Here is a 21,215-nt window from a genome sequence, read left to right on the forward strand (position 1 = left end):
GTGAGCCACCGCACCCGGCCCTAATTGTGTCTTAAACTTCCTAGTCCCAGGTCCAAATTGGCAAAATAGCCAGTATTTCTCTGCATCCCCAAAGATCAAACCAGGAGGATTTACACAAGGAAAAGATTGTGAAAAATCATAAGAAAAAACTGAGTAGTCACTGCAGAGACCAAGGCTGCAGAAATTGTATTTTTTTATCTGTTTATCTATTAGGTGTTGGGTGTTTGTTTGTTTGTTTTGATACAAATTCTCACTCTCACCCTGGCTGGAGTGCAGTGGCGTGATCTCAGATCACTGCAACCTCCACCTCCCAGGTTCAAGGGATTCATGTAGCTCAGCCTCCCAAGTAGCTGAGATTACAGGTGCCCACCACCATGCCTGGCTAATTTTTGTATTTTTAGTAGAAACAGGGTTTCATCATGTTGGCCAGGCTGGTCTCGAACTCCTGGCCTCAACCAATTCACCTGCCTCGGCCTCTCAAAGTGCTGCGATTAGAGGCGCGAGCCACTGCACCCAGGTGTGTGGGGTTTTTTTGTTTTTGGGGTTTTTTTTTTTTTTTTTTTTTTCTGAGACAGAGTCTCGCTCTGTTGCTCAGGCTGGAGTGCAGCGGCACTATCTCGGCTCACTGCAAGCTCCACCTCCCAGGTTCACGCCATTCTCCTGCCTCAGCCTCCCAAGTAGCTGGGACTACAGGTGCCCACCACCATACCCGGCTATTTTTTGTATTTTTAGTAGAGACAGGGTTTCACCGTGTTACCCAGGATGGTCTTGATCTCCTGACCTCGTGATCCACCCGCCTTGGCCTCCCAAAGTGCTGGGATTACAGGCGTGAGCCACTGCGCCCAGCCCGTGTTGTCTTTAATTGTATGTATTTAAGGCATACATGATGTTTTGATGCACGTATATGTAGCGAAATGATTACTACAATGAAGCAAAGGAACATATCTGTCTCCTGATGTAATTACCTTTGTGTATGTGTGTGTAGAAAGAGTAGCTGAAATCTACTCTTTCGGCAAATTCCCAGTATACAAGGCGGTATTCATGAGCTTGCTTTTATGGGGTGGAAGTTTGCTACAGATTGGCCATAAGCGGGAGTTTATATCTCAGTCTCTTTTCCTCAATTGTTATTGGCATAGAACTTACATAGAGCAAAGTGCAAAAAATCAGACACGTACATCTTCATGAACTTTCACAAACTGAACGCACTCATGCCCAGCACTGAAATCAATGAATAGAATAGCGGATTCATCCCCAGGTGCCTTTTCCTGCCACCCCATCCTGCCTCCCACAAAGGCACCCTCTGTTGTAACAACACCTAGGATTAGTTTGGCTGGTTTTTGTTTCACGTGTAGGGAACCACATGGTATGCACTGTCTTGGGTTTGGATTAACCTCAGCTTTGAGAGATCAAGGCTTAAGGTTGTGCCGGTTGTCATTTGTGAGTTCTGATTGCTGTGAGAAGATCCGATGGGTGCAGATGCCCCAGTATTTATTCATTCTCCTGCTGTTCATTGGCTGGTTTCTGACAAGAGCTATTATGACTGCAGGTTCTGTGCCCCTCAGAACATGAAATTGGTGGGCACGCATGCACAATGTTGAGATAAATGCTGTGTGCAAGGGAAGAGGGTAGACGTATATACAGCTTTTGGGGTTTGTTTGAGACGGAATATCGATCTGTTGCCCAGGCTGGAGTGTAGTGGCACGATCTCGGCTCACTGCAACCCTCGCCTCCCAGGTTCAAGCGATTCTCCCGCCTCAGCCTCCCAACTAGCTGGGATTACAGGCACCCACCATCAGGCCTAGCTAATTTTTGTATTTTTGTGGAGATGGTGTTTCACCATGTTTGCCTGGCTGGTTTTGAATTCCTGATCTCAGGTGATCTGCCTGCCTCAGCCTCCCAAAGTGCTGGGATTACAAGCGTGAGCCACCACCTGTTTGTTCTTTTGAGACAGTCTCTCTCTCACCCAGGCTGGAGTGCACTGGCGCAATCTTGTCTCACCGCAACCTCCACCTCTGGGTTCAAGCAATTCTCCTGCATCAGCCTCCCGAGTAGCTGAGACTACAGGCGTACGCCATCATGCCTGGCTAATTTTTTTGTATTTTCAATAGAGAGGAGGTTTCACCATGTTGGCCAGGCTGGTCTCAAACTCCTGACCTCAAGTAATCCGCGCGCTTCAGCCTCCTGAAGTGCTGGGATTACAGGCGTAAGCCACTGTGCCCAGCCTACAGCTTTTGTTTTTGAGACAGGGCCTTGCTCTGTCACCCAGGCTGGAGTGCAGTAGCTCAATCACAACTCACTACAGCCTTGATCTCCTGGGCTCAAGTGATCCTCCCACTTCAGCCTCCTAAGTAGATGGGACTACAGGCAGGCATCACCATGCCTGACAATGCTTATTTTTTATTTTTTGTAGAGAGAAGTTCTTCCTATGTTGTCCAAGTTGGTTCTAGACTACTGAGCTCAAGCGATCCTCCCACCTCTGCTTCCCAAAATGCTGGGATTACAGGCATAAACCACCATGCCTGGCCCTATACAGCTTTAATAGATGTTTGCATATAGTTTTCCAAGGCGGTTATTCCAATTTAAACTCCCACTATCCTTACAGGAAAGACTGGTCCCTCCATAATCTAGTCAGCACTTGGTGTTTCTGCGTTTTTCCCTTTAGCTAAGTTGATATCTATATAATAGTATCTCATTGTAATTTTTATTTTTTTAGCATTTCCCTGAAGCTAAAAGGGTTAAACATTTGCTCAAATTTTGCTGGTCATTTAGGCCGGGCGCGGTAGCTCATGCCTGTAATCTCAGCAATTTGGGAGGCCAAGGCGGGTGGATCTCTTGAGGTCAAGAGTTCAAGACCAGCCTGGGCAACACGGTAAAGCCCTGTTTCTACTCAAAATACAAAAATTAGCTGGACGTGGTGGTGGGAGCCTGTAATTCCACCTACTCAGGAGGCTGAGGCAGGAGAATCACTTGAACCCAGAAGGCAGAGTTGTGGTGAGCCAAGACTGTGCCACTGCACTCCAGCCTGGGTGACAGAACAAGACTCCACCTGAAAATTAATAATAATAATAATAATAATAATAATAATTTTTTACGGTCACTTGTTTATATTCTTTTGTGTAGGATCCATTCAAGTTTTTCACCCAGTTTCAAGTGTGTTTTCATTATTTTTCTCTGTTTGTTTGACATTATTCTTTTTTTTAAATATTAAAATTTTTTTTTATATATACTCTGGCTTGATGTACTTTCCTGGGGGTACAGAATCAACACCTCTTCCCCCACTCCGGTTTTCCACACTTTCTCTCTTACTGATGTATTTGAATGAATAGTTGCTCTTAATGTATCTTAATATGGTTCAAATTTGAATTTTCTCCTTTCTATTTAGAGTTTCATTGTATCAAGAAGGCAGATCGTCTCCTCATTGACTGTGAAGCTGTTCTTCTACCTAGTTTTTAATTAAAGCTATTTACTGTGTTTTATACTTAGAACTGAAACTAAGAGTATAAGAAATTAGGCCAGGCACGGTGGCTCACGCCTGTAATCCTAGCACTTTGAGAGGCCAAGGCAGGTGAATCACTTGAGGTCAGTAGTTCGAGACCACCCTGGCCAACATGGTGAAACCCCGTCTCGACAAAAAATACAAAAATAAGCTGGGTGTGGTGGCATGTGCCTATAGTCCCAGCTACTTGGGAGGCTGAAGCAGGAGAATCATTGAACCCGGGAGGCAGAGGTTGCAGTGAGCTGAGATCATGCCACTGCTCTCCAGCCTGGGTGACAGAGTGAGACCCCATCTCCAAAGAAAGAAAGAAAGGAAGGAAGGAAGGAAGGAAGGAAGGAAGGAAGGAAGGAAGGAAAATTAAAATGAGACTGAACCTAGAAAAAAGGTAGATTAGCAAAGTGGAACAAGGTTCAAGAGCAAATATTCCCACCAAAGCATGAACAACATTGGAAAATTCAGAGACAAATGGGATGTGATTAAAAGAAGAGTAGAGAGAACTTGGACAAGAATGGATATCAGAAGTGAAGGATACATATGCACCTTCCAAACCAATGAAAGACATCAACCCACAGATGCAATTGACTCCACACCCTCTAGGCAAAGGAAATACACAGGAAGCAATAATGAGCTACACTGTGGCCTACAAACCAACCACAACGAGAAAGAGTTGAGAGAATGTGGAAACCAAAGAAGCAAGGAAAAGCCTGACAGCTGACATCTCAACACAGGTAAAATGAGATAGACATCAGTGGGGCACCATTTCTAATATGCTGAAAGAAATTTGTCAAACCAGACACCCGTACCTGACAGCAATATTGCCCCCAAATAAGGATGCCTAAATAAAAGTGTAAAGGAAAACAATTAGTTGTTAGCAGCATTGAATTAGAAAAAAAATACTAGAATGAATTCTCAAGTCCACAGGGAAATAATCCCAGATCGAATGCTACAAATGCAGAAAGGAACAAAGATGAATGCACAAGATAATCTGTAGGTAAATATTAGTGCATATTGCTTTATGAAGCAATACTAGAAATGTCTCCTGGAGAGTAAAATATGTGTAGAATTAATATGCATGAGAATGGTAATACAAAAGTCAGAAACAGCTAAAAAGAGAATTAAAAGTGTTCTAAAGTATTAGCATTTTGTGGGAGGGGTTAAAGTAATTAATTGTATCAGAGTATATGATTTAATTATTCGCATAACTACACAGATTTGTATGGCTGTAACTAGCAAGTTCATGGAGATAACAATAAAATAATAAACATATTTAATTCAAAGTCAGTCAAGTAAAGGCAAAAGGAACGTGAATCAGTTAAGTCAAAACCTAGGAAAAATGAGATGATTGAAACAATTTCAAATTTACTGGTAATTATATTAAATGTAAATGCACAAAATAGAACTTTTTTTTTTTTTTTTTTTTGAGATGGAGTCTCACTCTGTCGCCCATGCTGAGCTGCAGTGGTGCGATCTCGGCTCACCGCAACCTCTCCCTCCCAGGTTCAAGTGATTCTCCTGCCTCAGCCTCCCGAGTAGCTGGGATTACAGGTGCATGCCACCACACCAGGGTAAGTTTTGTATTTTTAGTAGAAATAGGGTTTCACCATGTTGGCCAGGCTGGTCTCGAACTCTTGACCTCAGGTGATCTACCTGCCTTGGTCTCCCAAAGTGCTGGGATTATAGGTGTAAGCCACCTCTCCCGGCCAAAGTAGTCATTTCTTTGCAACAACTGTGTGATATATTCTATAGGATTGTGAATAAAAGTTTTGGGCTTTCTTTTCTTAAAGAACATTTAAATGGTCTTTAGTTTTTGTTATTAAATCAAATATTACGTGGACATTTATGTACATAGACAATTCCATTCCTATTTCTGTAGAAAGTATTCAAAGATGTTTGGAAGACTGGGAGAAAAAGGGAAACATATCTAAAATGCTGATATGAACTGTAAATAGCACCCCGCCACACACACACACGTATTAAATTCTTTCTCTACTAACACTCTGTGTAGGTAACACCACATTGGTTTCTGTATAAAGATTTAGAAATGCCTCAAATCCAATGGGCGGAGACAGGGTGTTCCCTGTGGATTATCCACTGATTGCATTATCACTCGCTTTCTCTATAAAAAGGGGAACCAGATGCAGAAGTCACTGCATTTTCTGGCAAGCCAAGGGTCGTCTGCATCTCAAGAGTGAGGTCAGCAAGAGAAACTCTACAGCTATGGGAGAGCCTGCGTTCACCTCTTTTCCGAGCCCACCTGTTCTGGTGAGTACGGGATTTTTACTGATTACAGGCATGTCCATATGTGTCCTTTTTCTTTCTGTAAGACAGCTTTACAGTTAGCAGTGGGTTGTTCTTAAAACTGGATGTTGTGGAAAGTTATACCTCAGGTGTTAATATTTGTTGAATAATGTTCAAAGTATTCTCATTTTTGCCCATGAAACTGTATGGGGATAATAGCTTTGATTTAGTTTTAAAAATCCAACATCACTAGGAAAGGGAAGAAGTATTATCTGGCCTTGCAGTCTTCAAATTGTCTCCCTCTCTGGAAAGCTCCTGAACCAGAAATTGCTTGGTCCGTTTTTTTAAAAAAACAAAAAACAAAAAAAATTAGTTCTCTGGTAAAATTTCAGGATGAGTTGCTTATTCCCTAAACTCACTGTCACGATTCATTGTAGTGAATTTCTTTTCTGTTCCTCTGTTTCTCCTCCCTCCATCCCTCTCTGTCACTCCCTTCTTCTTCATCATGGAACTTACTTACATCTGATATTCCACCAGAAATTTGTTTATGGTGCGTTTATTATGTCTTCCTTCTCACCAAGATGAAAATCAACAGAGTGGTGATTTCTGAAGTTTACTTCTGGATCAGGGGTTCTACTGCACAGCTTGGCACATCATAAGTGCCCTGTAACTAAGGGCACTAAATAATTTTCCCTCCAAAGGGGAACATCTTGGATCAGTATTAATCTTTATGCCAGGGGTACTGTAAGGGGTAGTATTAATCTTTATGCCAGGACAACAAAAAATGAAATGAGAAGGACAGAAACGAAGGCTTTAAAATGGAAAGTGCACTGATGAGGTTTGTGGGGGAAACAGCTTTATGAGACTAGAGTCTTCCAATTGAGTTAGAGCAAGAAAGGACGTCAAATCTTAGGAGGTGCCTGATCATCTTTCTCAGTACGTCATCAAAAGATTCTCTCATGGTATAACTCCAGTTAATGGAGCTTATTAGAAACAGAAAGCAACATGGTGTTGCTGAGGTTTTTCTTCATGAGCAGGAGGTGTTCAGGTGAAGGTGGGATCTGGGTGTGGCAGTGAGTATTTAAGGTGGCGAGTGCATGATTTCTTTGGAAACCAGAGAGTCAAGGAGCTGTGAAAATGATGTTGTGTCCTGAAGCACAGCAGAAAGAGATACAGAGAAGCCTGAGGTCTTGGTGAACAGGGAAGTCTGGGATCCCGGTGTCCTGTTGGGGATGGGTTAGGAGGCACCAGCATCTGTGTAGCTGCCAGTGGCAGGGAAGAGAAGAGAGGGGTGTCCTCTGAGGAGGATGAGGAGGGACAAGGTCTGGAACTGGCCCTGGGTCATGACCTTGAGCATTTAGTCCTTGACTCGCATCAGCCCGATGAGGTCCCAGGACCCAGTGTCAATACCTGGAGCTCCTGCCAGCAGCATGAGTGTCACACGGAGAAATGCAGACTCTAGGGTCCACCCCAGACTTACTTGGGTTCAGGTCCACATATCTGACTTTAGCAAACCCTGAGGATGTACACTGCCATTTGAGACACATTTCCCCACAAAGAGAGGCTGCTGGGAAGATTCCACCGAGCTGAGAGAAGCCCCCCACAGCTGATCTTCTCCTGTCTCCATTTGGTTGAAATTTCACATTTTCTTTTCTTTTGAAAGGGGAAGCTCAAAAGAAACATGATGCCCTGGGCTTTACAGAAGAAACGAGAAATCCACATGGCCAAGGCCCATCGGAGACGAGCTGCGAGGTCTGCTCTCCCCATGAGACTCACCAGCTGCATCTTCCAGAGGCCGGTGACAAGGATCAGGTCTCATCCTGACAACCAGGTCAGACGCAGAAAAGGGGATGAGCACCTGGAGAAGCCGCAGCAACTCTGCGCCTACCGGAGATTGCAGGCCCTGCAGCCCTGCAGCAGCCAAGGAGAAGGTTCAAGTCCACTGCATTTGGAGAGCGTCTTAAGTATCCTTGCACCGGGGACGGCCAGTGACTCTCTGGACAGAGCTGGTGCTGAGCGTGTGTGCAGCCCGCTTGAGCCCACCCCTGGGCGGTTTCCAGCTGTGGCAGGGGGGCCAACCCCAGGAATGGGTTGTCAGCTCCCACCGCCCCTCTCTGGCCAGTTGGTGACTCCTGCAGATATCCGGAGACAGGCCAGGAGGGTGAAGAAAGCCAGGGAGAGACTGGCCAAGGCCTTGCAGGCAGACAGGCTGGCCAGGTGGGCAGAAATGCTGACATGTAGATGAAGCGCAGTCCTGGGCTTTCGGTCCCTTTCTTTTAATGCCCATCGTCATTCCTACTCTGAATTGTCACACTTCTCCCTTCCCCACCAGTTCTTTAATAAAAGTATTTGAAAGGCAACAAGTGTAAGGAGTGGATGGTTTTGTGGTGAGATATTGGGTTTTATGGGATGGGGAAGGAGACCTTTACATGTCATTGTACATCTCAGTTTCTGTTTACCACGATTTTAATTAATTATGTTTTTTTGTTTGTTTGTTTGTTTTGAGACGGAGTCTTGCTCTGTTGCCCAGGCTGGAGTGCAATGACGTGATCTCGGCTCACTGCAACCTCCACCTCCCAGGTTCAAGCAATTCTCCTGCCTCAGCCTTCCAAGTTCCAAGTAGCTGGGATTACAGGCGCCTGCCACCACATCCGGCTATTTTTTGTATTTTTTTTAGTAGAGACGAGGTATCACCATGTCGGCCAGGCTGGTCTCAAACTCCCGACCTCAGGTGATCCACCTGCCTCAGCCTCCCAAAGTGCTGGGATTACAGGCATGAGCCACCGCGCCCAGCCACGCCCAGCTAATTTTTGTATTGTTGGTAGAGTCAGGGTTTCATCATGTTGGCCAGGCTGGTCTTGTCCTGACCTCAAGTGATCTGCCCACCTCAGCCTCCCAAACAGAATTTATTGTTATTATTATTTTTAAGAACTCCAAGTCCTGCCAGGGCAGGATGGTTTACACCTGTTATCCCATCACTTTGGGAGGCCGTGGCGGACAGATCATTTGAGGTCGGGAGTTTGTGACCAGCCTGGCCAACTTGGTGAAACCCCATCTCTACTAAAAATATAAAAATTACGCCGGGTGTGGTGGCTCACGCCTGTAATCCTAACGGCACTTTAGGAGGCCGAGGTGGTTGGATCACTTGAGGTCAGGAGTTTAAGACCAGCCTGGCCAACATGGTGAAACCTCATCTCTACTAAAAATACAAAAATTAGCTGGGCGTGGTGGCGGGTGCCTGTAATCCCAGCTACTCAGGAGGCTGAGGCAGGATAATTGCTTGAACCCGGGGGGCAGAGGTTGCAGTGAGCCGAGATCGCACCAGTGCACTCCAGCCTGCACGACAGAGCAAGACTGTTTCGAAAAAAAAAAAAAAAATACAAAAGTTAGCTAGGCTTGGTGGTGGGCACCTGTAATAACAGTGACTCGAGACGCTGAGGCAGGAGAATTGCTTGAATCCAGGAAGCGGAATTTGCAGTGAGCTGAGATCACACCACTGCACTCCAGCCTGGGTGACAGAGCCAGGTTCTATCTCAAAAAAAAAAAAAAAAAAAAAAAAGAACTCCAAGTCCTTCATTTCTAAGTCAAGAAGAGGACATTTCTGTCATCTCGGGGGTCTCAGATTTTGCAGCTCATTTGAATTTCACAGTAAAATTTAAAAGGACTGGTGTCTGGATCCCAGGCAGGATCATTTGCATCCATATAATGCAGTTTGCTGAGGTGCTGAGGGAGACATCAGTACCTTGAAATTGCCCTACATGATTAAATCTGTAAGCTAATTGTGTCTTTTTTTTTTTTAATTTGAGACGGAGTCTTGCTCTGTCGCCCAGGCTGGAGTGCAGTGGCGCGATCTCAGCTCACTGCAAGCTCTGTCTCCTGGGTTCACGCCATTCTCCTGCCTCAGCCTCCCGAGTAGCTGGAACTACAGGCCCCCACCACCACGCCCAGCTAATTTTTTTTGTATTTTTTAGTAGAGACGGGGTTTCACAGTGTTAGCCAGGACGGCCTCAGCTCCTGACCTCATGATCCTCCTGCTTTGGCCTCCCAAAGTGCTGGGATTACAGGCGTGAGCCACCGCACCCGGCCCTAATTGTGTCTTAAACTTCCTAGTCCCAGGTCCAAATTGGCAAAATAGCCAGTATTTCTCTGCATCCCCAAAGATCAAACCAGGAGGATTTACACAAGGAAAAGATTGTGAAAAATCATAAGAAAAAACTGAGTAGTCACTGCAGAGACCAAGGCTGCAGAAATTGTATTTTTTTATCTGTTTATCTATTAGGTGTTGGGTGTTTGTTTGTTTGTTTTGATACAAATTCTCACTCTCACCCTGGCTGGAGTGCAGTGGCGTGATCTCAGATCACTGCAACCTCCACCTCCCAGGTTCAAGGGATTCATGTAGCTCAGCCTCCCAAGTAGCTGAGATTACAGGTGCCCACCACCATGCCTGGCTAATTTTTGTATTTTTAGTAGAAACAGGGTTTCATCATGTTGGCCAGGCTGGTCTCGAACTCCTGGCCTCAACCAATTCACCTGCCTCGGCCTCTCAAAGTGCTGCGATTAGAGGCGCGAGCCACTGCACCCAGGTGTGTGGGGTTTTTTTGTTTTTTGGGTTTTTTTTTTTTTTTTTTTTTTTCTGAGACAGAGTCTCGCTCTGTTGCTCAGGCTGGAGTGCAGCGGCACTATCTCGGCTCACTGCAAGCTCCACCTCCCAGGTTCACGCCATTCTCCTGCCTCAGCCTCCCAAGTAGCTGGGACTACAGGTGCCCACCACCATACCCGGCTATTTTTTGTATTTTTAGTAGAGACAGGGTTTCACCGTGTTACCCAGGATGGTCTTGATCTCCTGACCTCGTGATCCACCCGCCTTGGCCTCCCAAAGTGCTGGGATTACAGGCGTGAGCCACTGCGCCCAGCCCGTGTTGTCTTTAATTGTATGTATTTAAGGCATACATGATGTTTTGATGCACGTATATGTAGCGAAATGATTACTACAATGAAGCAAAGGAACATATCTGTCTCCTGATGTAATTACCTTTGTGTATGTGTGTGTAGAAAGAGTAGCTGAAATCTACTCTTTCGGCAAATTCCCAGTATACAAGGCGGTATTCATGAGCTTGCTTTTATGGGGTGGAAGTTTGCTACAGATTGGCCATAAGCGGGAGTTTATATCTCAGTCTCTTTTCCTCAATTGTTATTGGCATAGAACTTACATAGAGCAAAGTGCAAAAAATCAGACACGTACATCTTCATGAACTTTCACAAACTGAACGCACTCATGCCCAGCACTGAAATCAATGAATAGAATAGCGGATTCATCCCCAGGTGCCTTTTCCTGCCACCCCATCCTGCCTCCCACAAAGGCACCCTCTGTTGTAACAACACCTAGGATTAGTTTGGCTGGTTTTTGTTTCACGTGTAGGGAACCACATGGTATGCACTGTCTTGGGTTTGGATTAACCTCAGCTTTGAGAGATCAAGGCTTAAGGTTGTGCCGGTTGTCATTTGTGAGTTCTGATTGCTGTGAGAAGATCCGATGGGTGCAGATGCCCCAGTATTTATTCATTCTCCTGCTGTTCATTGGCTGGTTTCTGACAAGAGCTATTATGACTGCAGGTTCTGTGCCCCTCAGAACATGAAATTGGTGGGCACGCATGCACAATGTTGAGATAAATGCTGTGTGCAAGGGAAGAGGGTAGACGTATATACAGCTTTTGGGGTTTGTTTGAGACGGAATATCGATCTGTTGCCCAGGCTGGAGTGTAGTGGCACGATCTCGGCTCACTGCAACCCTCGCCTCCCAGGTTCAAGCGATTCTCCCGCCTCAGCCTCCCAACTAGCTGGGATTACAGGCACCCACCATCAGGCCTAGCTAATTTTTGTATTTTTGTGGAGATGGTGTTTCACCATGTTTGCCTGGCTGGTTTTGAATTCCTGATCTCAGGTGATCTGCCTGCCTCAGCCTCCCAAAGTGCTGGGATTACAAGCGTGAGCCACCACCTGTTTGTTCTTTTGAGACAGTCTCTCTCTCACCCAGGCTGGAGTGCACTGGCGCAATCTTGTCTCACCGCAACCTCCACCTCTGGGTTCAAGCAATTCTCCTGCATCAGCCTCCCGAGTAGCTGAGACTACAGGCGTACGCCATCATGCCTGGCTAATTTTTTTGTATTTTCAATAGAGAGGAGGTTTCACCATGTTGGCCAGGCTGGTCTCAAACTCCTGACCTCAAGTAATCCGCGCGCTTCAGCCTCCTGAAGTGCTGGGATTACAGGCGTAAGCCACTGTGCCCAGCCTACAGCTTTTGTTTTTGAGACAGGGCCTTGCTCTGTCACCCAGGCTGGAGTGCAGTAGCTCAATCACAACTCACTACAGCCTTGATCTCCTGGGCTCAAGTGATCCTCCCACTTCAGCCTCCTAAGTAGATGGGACTACAGGCAGGCATCACCATGCCTGACAATGCTTATTTTTTATTTTTTGTAGAGAGAAGTTCTTCCTATGTTGTCCAAGTTGGTTCTAGACTACTGAGCTCAAGCGATCCTCCCACCTCTGCTTCCCAAAATGCTGGGATTACAGGCATAAACCACCATGCCTGGCCCTATACAGCTTTAATAGATGTTTGCATATAGTTTTCCAAGGCGGTTATTCCAATTTAAACTCCCACTATCCTTACAGGAAAGACTGGTCCCTCCATAATCTAGTCAGCACTTGGTGTTTCTGCGTTTTTCCCTTTAGCTAAGTTGATATCTATATAATAGTATCTCATTGTAATTTTTATTTTTTTAGCATTTCCCTGAAGCTAAAAGGGTTAAACATTTGCTCAAATTTTGCTGGTCATTTAGGCCGGGCGCGGTAGCTCATGCCTGTAATCTCAGCAATTTGGGAGGCCAAGGCGGGTGGATCTCTTGAGGTCAAGAGTTCAAGACCAGCCTGGGCAACACGGTAAAGCCCTGTTTCTACTCAAAATACAAAAATTAGCTGGACGTGGTGGTGGGAGCCTGTAATTCCACCTACTCAGGAGGCTGAGGCAGGAGAATCACTTGAACCCAGAAGGCAGAGTTGTGGTGAGCCAAGACTGTGCCACTGCACTCCAGCCTGGGTGACAGAACAAGACTCCACCTGAAAATTAATAATAATAATAATAATAATAATAATAATTTTTTACGGTCACTTGTTTATATTCTTTTGTGTAGGATCCATTCAAGTTTTTCACCCAGTTTCAAGTGTGTTTTCATTATTTTTCTCTGTTTGTTTGACATTATTCTTTTTTTTAAATATTAAAATTTTTTTTTATATATACTCTGGCTTGATGTACTTTCCTGGGGGTACAGAATCAACACCTCTTCCCCCACTCCGGTTTTCCACACTTTCTCTCTTACTGATGTATTTGAATGAATAGTTGCTCTTAATGTATCTTAATATGGTTCAAATTTGAATTTTCTCCTTTCTATTTAGAGTTTCATTGTATCAAGAAGGCAGATCGTCTCCTCATTGACTGTGAAGCTGTTCTTCTACCTAGTTTTTAATTAAAGCTATTTACTGTGTTTTATACTTAGAACTGAAACTAAGAGTATAAGAAATTAGGCCAGGCACGGTGGCTCACGCCTGTAATCCTAGCACTTTGAGAGGCCAAGGCAGGTGAATCACTTGAGGTCAGTAGTTCGAGACCACCCTGGCCAACATGGTGAAACCCCGTCTCGACAAAAAATACAAAAATAAGCTGGGTGTGGTGGCATGTGCCTATAGTCCCAGCTACTTGGGAGGCTGAAGCAGGAGAATCATTGAACCCGGGAGGCAGAGGTTGCAGTGAGCTGAGATCATGCCACTGCTCTCCAGCCTGGGTGACAGAGTGAGACCCCATCTCCAAAGAAAGAAAGAAAGGAAGGAAGGAAGGAAGGAAGGAAGGAAGGAAGGAAGGAAGGAAAATTAAAATGAGACTGAACCTAGAAAAAAGGTAGATTAGCAAAGTGGAACAAGGTTCAAGAGCAAATATTCCCACCAAAGCATGAACAACATTGGAAAATTCAGAGACAAATGGGATGTGATTAAAAGAAGAGTAGAGAGAACTTGGACAAGAATGGATATCAGAAGTGAAGGATACATATGCACCTTCCAAACCAATGAAAGACATCAACCCACAGATGCAATTGACTCCACACCCTCTAGGCAAAGGAAATACACAGGAAGCAATAATGAGCTACACTGTGGCCTACAAACCAACCACAACGAGAAAGAGTTGAGAGAATGTGGAAACCAAAGAAGCAAGGAAAAGCCTGACAGCTGACATCTCAACACAGGTAAAATGAGATAGACATCAGTGGGGCACCATTTCTAATATGCTGAAAGAAATTTGTCAAACCAGACACCCGTACCTGACAGCAATATTGCCCCCAAATAAGGATGCCTAAATAAAAGTGTAAAGGAAAACAATTAGTTGTTAGCAGCATTGAATTAGAAAAAAAATACTAGAATGAATTCTCAAGTCCACAGGGAAATAATCCCAGATCGAATGCTACAAATGCAGAAAGGAACAAAGATGAATGCACAAGATAATCTGTAGGTAAATATTAGTGCATATTGCTTTATGAAGCAATACTAGAAATGTCTCCTGGAGAGTAAAATATGTGTAGAATTAATATGCATGAGAATGGTAATACAAAAGTCAGAAACAGCTAAAAAGAGAATTAAAAGTGTTCTAAAGTATTAGCATTTTGTGGGAGGGGTTAAAGTAATTAATTGTATCAGAGTATATGATTTAATTATTCGCATAACTACACAGATTTGTATGGCTGTAACTAGCAAGTTCATGGAGATAACAATAAAATAATAAACATATTTAATTCAAAGTCAGTCAAGTAAAGGCAAAAGGAACGTGAATCAGTTAAGTCAAAACCTAGGAAAAATGAGATGATTGAAACAATTTCAAATTTACTGGTAATTATATTAAATGTAAATGCACAAAATAGAACTTTTTTTTTTTTTTTTTTTGAGATGGAGTCTCACTCTGTCGCCCATGCTGAGCTGCAGTGGTGCGATCTCGGCTCACCGCAACCTCTCCCTCCCAGGTTCAAGTGATTCTCCTGCCTCAGCCTCCCGAGTAGCTGGGATTACAGGTGCATGCCACCACACCAGGGTAAGTTTTGTATTTTTAGTAGAAATAGGGTTTCACCATGTTGGCCAGGCTGGTCTCGAACTCTTGACCTCAGGTGATCTACCTGCCTTGGTCTCCCAAAGTGCTGGGATTATAGGTGTAAGCCACCTCTCCCGGCCAAAGTAGTCATTTCTTTGCAACAACTGTGTGATATATTCTATAGGATTGTGAATAAAAGTTTTGGGCTTTCTTTTCTTAAAGAACATTTAAATGGTCTTTAGTTTTTGTTATTAAATCAAATATTACGTGGACATTTATGTACATAGACAATTCCATTCCTATTTCTGTAGAAAGTATTCAAAGATGTTTGGAAGACTGGGAGAAAAAGGGAAACATATCTAAAATGCTGATATGAACTGTAAATAGCACCCCGCCACACACACACACGTATTAAATTCTTTCTCTACTAACACTCTGTGTAGGTAACACCACATTGGTTTCTGTATAAAGATTTAGAAATGCCTCAAATCCAATGGGCGGAGACAGGGTGTTCCCTGTGGATTATCCACTGATTGCATTATCACTCGCTTTCTCTATAAAAAGGGGAACCAGATGCAGAAGTCACTGCATTTTCTGGCAAGCCAAGGGTCGTCTGCATCTCAAGAGTGAGGTCAGCAAGAGAAACTCTACAGCTATGGGAGAGCCTGCGTTCACCTCTTTTCCGAGCCCACCTGTTCTGGTGAGTACGGGATTTTTACTGATTACAGGCATGTCCATATGTGTCCTTTTTCTTTCTGTAAGACAGCTTTACAGTTAGCAGTGGGTTGTTCTTAAAACTGGATGTTGTGGAAAGTTATACCTCAGGTGTTAATATTTGTTGAATAATGTTCAAAGTATTCTCATTTTTGCCCATGAAACTGTATGGGGATAATAGCTTTGATTTAGTTTTAAAAATCCAACATCACTAGGAAAGGGAAGAAGTATTATCTGGCCTTGCAGTCTTCAAATTGTCTCCCTCTCTGGAAAGCTCCTGAACCAGAAATTGCTTGGTCCGTTTTTTTAAAAAAACAAAAAACAAAAAAAATTAGTTCTCTGGTAAAATTTCAGGATGAGTTGCTTATTCCCTAAACTCACTGTCACGATTCATTGTAGTGAATTTCTTTTCTGTTCCTCTGTTTCTCCTCCCTCCATCCCTCTCTGTCACTCCCTTCTTCTTCATCATGGAACTTACTTACATCTGATATTCCACCAGAAATTTGTTTATGGTGCGTTTATTATGTCTTCCTTCTCACCAAGATGAAAATCAACAGAGTGGTGATTTCTGAAGTTTACTTCTGGATCAGGGGTTCTACTGCACAGCTTGGCACATCATAAGTGCCCTGTAACTAAGGGCACTAAATAATTTTCCCTCCAAAGGGGAACATCTTGGATCAGTATTAATCTTTATGCCAGGGGTACTGTAAGGGGTAGTATTAATCTTTATGCCAGGACAACAAAAAATGAAATGAGAAGGACAGAAACGAAGGCTTTAAAATGGAAAGTGCACTGATGAGGTTTGTGGGGGAAACAGCTTTATGAGACTAGAGTCTTCCAATTGAGTTAGAGCAAGAAAGGACGTCAAATCTTAGGAGGTGCCTGATCATCTTTCTCAGTACGTCATCAAAAGATTCTCTCATGGTATAACTCCAGTTAATGGAGCTTATTAGAAACAGAAAGCAACATGGTGTTGCTGAGGTTTTTCTTCATGAGCAGGAGGTGTTCAGGTGAAGGTGGGATCTGGGTGTGGCAGTGAGTATTTAAGGTGGCGAGTGCATGATTTCTTTGGAAACCAGAGAGTCAAGGAGCTGTGAAAATGATGTTGTGTCCTGAAGCACAGCAGAAAGAGATACAGAGAAGCCTGAGGTCTTGGTGAACAGGGAAGTCTGGGATCCCGGTGTCCTGTTGGGGATGGGTTAGGAGGCACCAGCATCTGTGTAGCTGCCAGTGGCAGGGAAGAGAAGAGAGGGGTGTCCTCTGAGGAGGATGAGGAGGGACAAGGTCTGGAACTGGCCCTGGGTCATGACCTTGAGCATTTAGTCCTTGACTCGCATCAGCCCGATGAGGTCCCAGGACCCAGTGTCAATACCTGGAGCTCCTGCCAGCAGCATGAGTGTCACACGGAGAAATGCAGACTCTAGGGTCCACCCCAGACTTACTTGGGTTCAGGTCCACATATCTGACTTTAGCAAACCCTGAGGATGTACACTGCCATTTGAGACACATTTCCCCACAAAGAGAGGCTGCTGGGAAGATTCCACCGAGCTGAGAGAAGCCCCCCACAGCTGATCTTCTCCTGTCTCCATTTGGTTGAAATTTCACATTTTCTTTTCTTTTGAAAGGGGAAGCTCAAAAGAAACATGATGCCCTGGGCTTTACAGAAGAAACGAGAAATCCACATGGCCAAGGCCCATCGGAGACGAGCTGCGAGGTCTGCTCTCCCCATGAGACTCACCAGCTGCATCTTCCAGAGGCCGGTGACAAGGATCAGGTCTCATCCTGACAACCAGGTCAGACGCAGAAAAGGGGATGAGCACCTGGAGAAGCCGCAGCAACTCTGCGCCTACCGGAGATTGCAGGCCCTGCAGCCCTGCAGCAGCCAAGGAGAAGGTTCAAGTCCACTGCATTTGGAGAGCGTCTTAAGTATCCTTGCACCGGGGACGGCCAGTGACTCTCTGGACAGAGCTGGTGCTGAGCGTGTGTGCAGCCCGCTTGAGCCCACCCCTGGGCGGTTTCCAGCTGTGGCAGGGGGGCCAACCCCAGGAATGGGTTGTCAGCTCCCACCGCCCCTCTCTGGCCAGTTGGTGACTCCTGCAGATATCCGGAGACAGGCCAGGAGGGTGAAGAAAGCCAGGGAGAGACTGGCCAAGGCCTTGCAGGCAGACAGGCTGGCCAGGTGGGCAGAAATGCTGACATGTAGATGAAGCGCAGTCCTGGGCTTTCGGTCCCTTTCTTTTAATGCCCATCGTCATTCCTACTCTGAATTGTCACACTTCTCCCTTCCCCACCAGTTCTTTAATAAAAGTATTTGAAAGGCAACAAGTGTAAGGAGTGGATGGTTTTGTGGTGAGATATTGGGTTTTATGGGATGGGGAAGGAGACCTTTACATGTCATTGTACATCTCAGTTTCTGTTTACCACGATTTTAATTAATTATGTTTTTTTGTTTGTTTGTTTGTTTTGAGACGGAGTCTTGCTCTGTTGCCCAGGCTGGAGTGCAATGACGTGATCTCGGCTCACTGCAACCTCCACCTCCCAGGTTCAAGCAATTCTCCTGCCTCAGCCTTCCAAGTTCCAAGTAGCTGGGATTACAGGCGCCTGCCACCACATCCGGCTATTTTTTGTATTTTTTTTAGTAGAGACGAGGTATCACCATGTCGGCCAGGCTGGTCTCAAACTCCCGACCTCAGGTGATCCACCTGCCTCAGCCTCCCAAAGTGCTGGGATTACAGGCATGAGCCACCGCGCCCAGCCACGCCCAGCTAATTTTTGTATTGTTGGTAGAGTCAGGGTTTCATCATGTTGGCCAGGCTGGTCTTGTCCTGACCTCAAGTGATCTGCCCACCTCAGCCTCCCAAACAGAATTTATTGTTATTATTATTTTTAAGAACTCCAAGTCCTGCCAGGGCAGGATGGTTTACACCTGTTATCCCATCACTTTGGGAGGCCGTGGCGGACAGATCATTTGAGGTCGGGAGTTTGTGACCAGCCTGGCCAACTTGGTGAAACCCCATCTCTACTAAAAATATAAAAATTACGCCGGGTGTGGTGGCTCACGCCTGTAATCCTAACGGCACTTTAGGAGGCCGAGGTGGTTGGATCACTTGAGGTCAGGAGTTTAAGACCAGCCTGGCCAACATGGTGAAACCTCATCTCTACTAAAAATACAAAAATTAGCTGGGCGTGGTGGCGGGTGCCTGTAATCCCAGCTACTCAGGAGGCTGAGGCAGGATAATTGCTTGAACCCGGGGGGCAGAGGTTGCAGTGAGCCGAGATCGCACCAGTGCACTCCAGCCTGCACGACAGAGCAAGACTGTTTCGAAAAAAAAAAAAAAAATACAAAAGTTAGCTAGGCTTGGTGGTGGGCACCTGTAATAACAGTGACTCGAGACGCTGAGGCAGGAGAATTGCTTGAATCCGGGAAGCGGAATTTGCAGTGAGCTGAGATCACACCACTGCACTCCAGCCTGGGTGACAGAGCCAGGTTCTATCTCAAAAAAAAAAAAAAAAAAAAAAAAAAAGAACTCTAAGTCCTTCATTTCTAAGTCAAGAAGAGGACATTTCTGTCATCTCGGGGGTCTCAGATTTTGCAGCTCATTTGAATTTCACAGTAAAATTTAAAAGGACTGGTGTCTGGATCCCAGGCAGGATCATTTGCATCCATATAATGCAGTTTGCTGAGGTGCTGAGGGAGACATCAGTACCTTGAAATTGCCCTACATGATTAAATCTGTAAGCTAATTGTGTCTTTTTTTTTTTTAATTTGAGACGGAGTCTTGCTCTGTCGCCCAGGCTGGAGTGCAGTGGCGCGATCTCAGCTCACTGCAAGCTCTGTCTCCTGGGTTCACGCCATTCTCCTGCCTCAGCCTCCCGAGTAGCTGGAACTACAGGCCCCCACCACCACGCCCAGCTAATTTTTTTTGTATTTTTTAGTAGAGACGGGGTTTCACAGTGTTAGCCAGGACGGCCTCAGCTCCTGACCTCATGATCCTCCTGCTTTGGCCTCCCAAAGTGCTGGGATTACAGGCGTGAGCCACCGCACCCGGCCCTAATTGTGTCTTAAACTTCCTAGTCCCAGGTCCAAATTGGCAAAATAGCCAGTATTTCTCTGCATCCCCAAAGATCAAACCAGGAGGATTTACACAAGGAAAAGATTGTGAAAAATCATAAGAAAAAACTGAGTAGTCACTGCAGAGACCAAGGCTGCAGAAATTGTATTTTTTTATCTGTTTATCTATTAGGTGTTGGGTGTTTGTTTGTTTGTTTTGATACAAATTCTCACTCTCACCCTGGCTGGAGTGCAGTGGCGTGATCTCAGATCACTGCAACCTCCACCTCCCAGGTTCAAGGGATTCATGTAGCTCAGCCTCCCAAGTAGCTGAGATTACAGGTGCCCACCACCATGCCTGGCTAATTTTTGTATTTTTAGTAGAAACAGGGTTTCATCATGTTGGCCAGGCTGGTCTCGAACTCCTGGCCTCAACCAATTCACCTGCCTCGGCCTCTCAAAGTGCTGCGATTAGAGGCGCGAGCCACTGCACCCAGGTGTGTGGGGTTTTTTTGTTTTTGGGGTTTTTTTTTTTTTTTTTTTTTTCTGAGACAGAGTCTCGCTCTGTTGCTCAGGCTGGAGTGCAGCGGCACTATCTCGGCTCACTGCAAGCTCCACCTCCCAGGTTCACGCCATTCTCCTGCCTCAGCCTCCCAAGTAGCTGGGACTACAGGTGCCCACCACCATACCCGGCTATTTTTTGTATTTTTAGTAGAGACAGGGTTTCACCGTGTTACCCAGGATGGTCTTGATCTCCTGACCTCGTGATCCACCCGCCTTGGCCTCCCAAAGTGCTGGGATTACAGGCGTGAGCCACTGCGCCCAGCCCGTGTTGTCTTTAATTGTATGTATTTAAGGCATACATGATGTTTTGATGCACGTATATGTAGCGAAATGATTACTACAATGAAGCAAAGGAACATATCTGTCTCCTGATGTAATTACCTTTGTGTATGTGTGTGTAGAAAGAGTAGCTGAAATCTACTCTTTCGGCAAATTCCCAGTATACAAGGCGGTATTCATGAGCTTGCTTTTATGGGGTGGAAGTTTGCTACAGATTGGCCATAAGCGGGAGTTTATATCTCAGTCTCTTTTCCTCAATTGTTATTGGCATAGAACTTACATAGAGCAAAGTGCAAAAAATCAGACACGTACATCTTCATGAACTTTCACAAACTGAACGCACTCATGCCCAGCACTGAAATCAATGAATAGAATAGCGGATTCATCCCCAGGTGCCTTTTCCTGCCACCCCATCCTGCCTCCCACAAAGGCACCCTCTGTTGTAACAACACCTAGGATTAGTTTGGCTGGTTTTTGTTTCACGTGTAGGGAACCACATGGTATGCACTGTCTTGGGTTTGGATTAACCTCAGCTTTGAGAGATCAAGGCTTAAGGTTGTGCCGGTTGTCATTTGTGAGTTCTGATTGCTGTGAGAAGATCCGATGGGTGCAGATGCCCCAGTATTTATTCATTCTCCTGCTGTTCATTGGCTGGTTTCTGACAAGAGCTATTATGACTGCAGGTTCTGTGCCCCTCAGAACATGAAATTGGTGGGCACGCATGCACAATGTTGAGATAAATGCTGTGT

The 21,215-nt window shown here is 45.2% G+C and overlaps 2 protein-coding genes across 2 annotated transcripts; both read left to right on the forward strand.

Moving 5' to 3' along the window:
* Positions 1-5,713: 5,713 nt before the first annotated feature.
* On the forward strand, positions 5,714-7,979 carry LOC115931598 (putative methyl-CpG-binding domain protein 3-like 3). The gene is made up of 2 exons (XM_031004225.1): positions 5,714-5,758; positions 7,398-7,979. Exons 1-2 carry the CDS (start codon positions 5,714-5,716, stop codon positions 7,977-7,979), a joined length of 627 nt encoding a protein of 208 aa, XP_030860085.1.
* Positions 7,980-15,513: 7,534 nt separating this feature from the next.
* On the forward strand, positions 15,514-17,779 carry LOC115931597 (putative methyl-CpG-binding domain protein 3-like 3). The gene is made up of 2 exons (XM_031004223.2): positions 15,514-15,558; positions 17,198-17,779. The coding sequence occupies exons 1-2, from the start codon at positions 15,514-15,516 to the stop codon at positions 17,777-17,779; spliced, it is 627 nt and encodes a 208-aa protein (XP_030860083.2).
* The last annotated feature ends 3,436 nt before the right edge of the window (positions 17,780-21,215 follow it).

This window comes from Gorilla gorilla, chromosome 20 (assembly GCF_029281585.2).
Source record: "Gorilla gorilla gorilla isolate KB3781 chromosome 20, NHGRI_mGorGor1-v2.1_pri, whole genome shotgun sequence".
Lineage (NCBI taxonomy): Eukaryota > Metazoa > Chordata > Mammalia > Primates > Hominidae > Gorilla > Gorilla gorilla.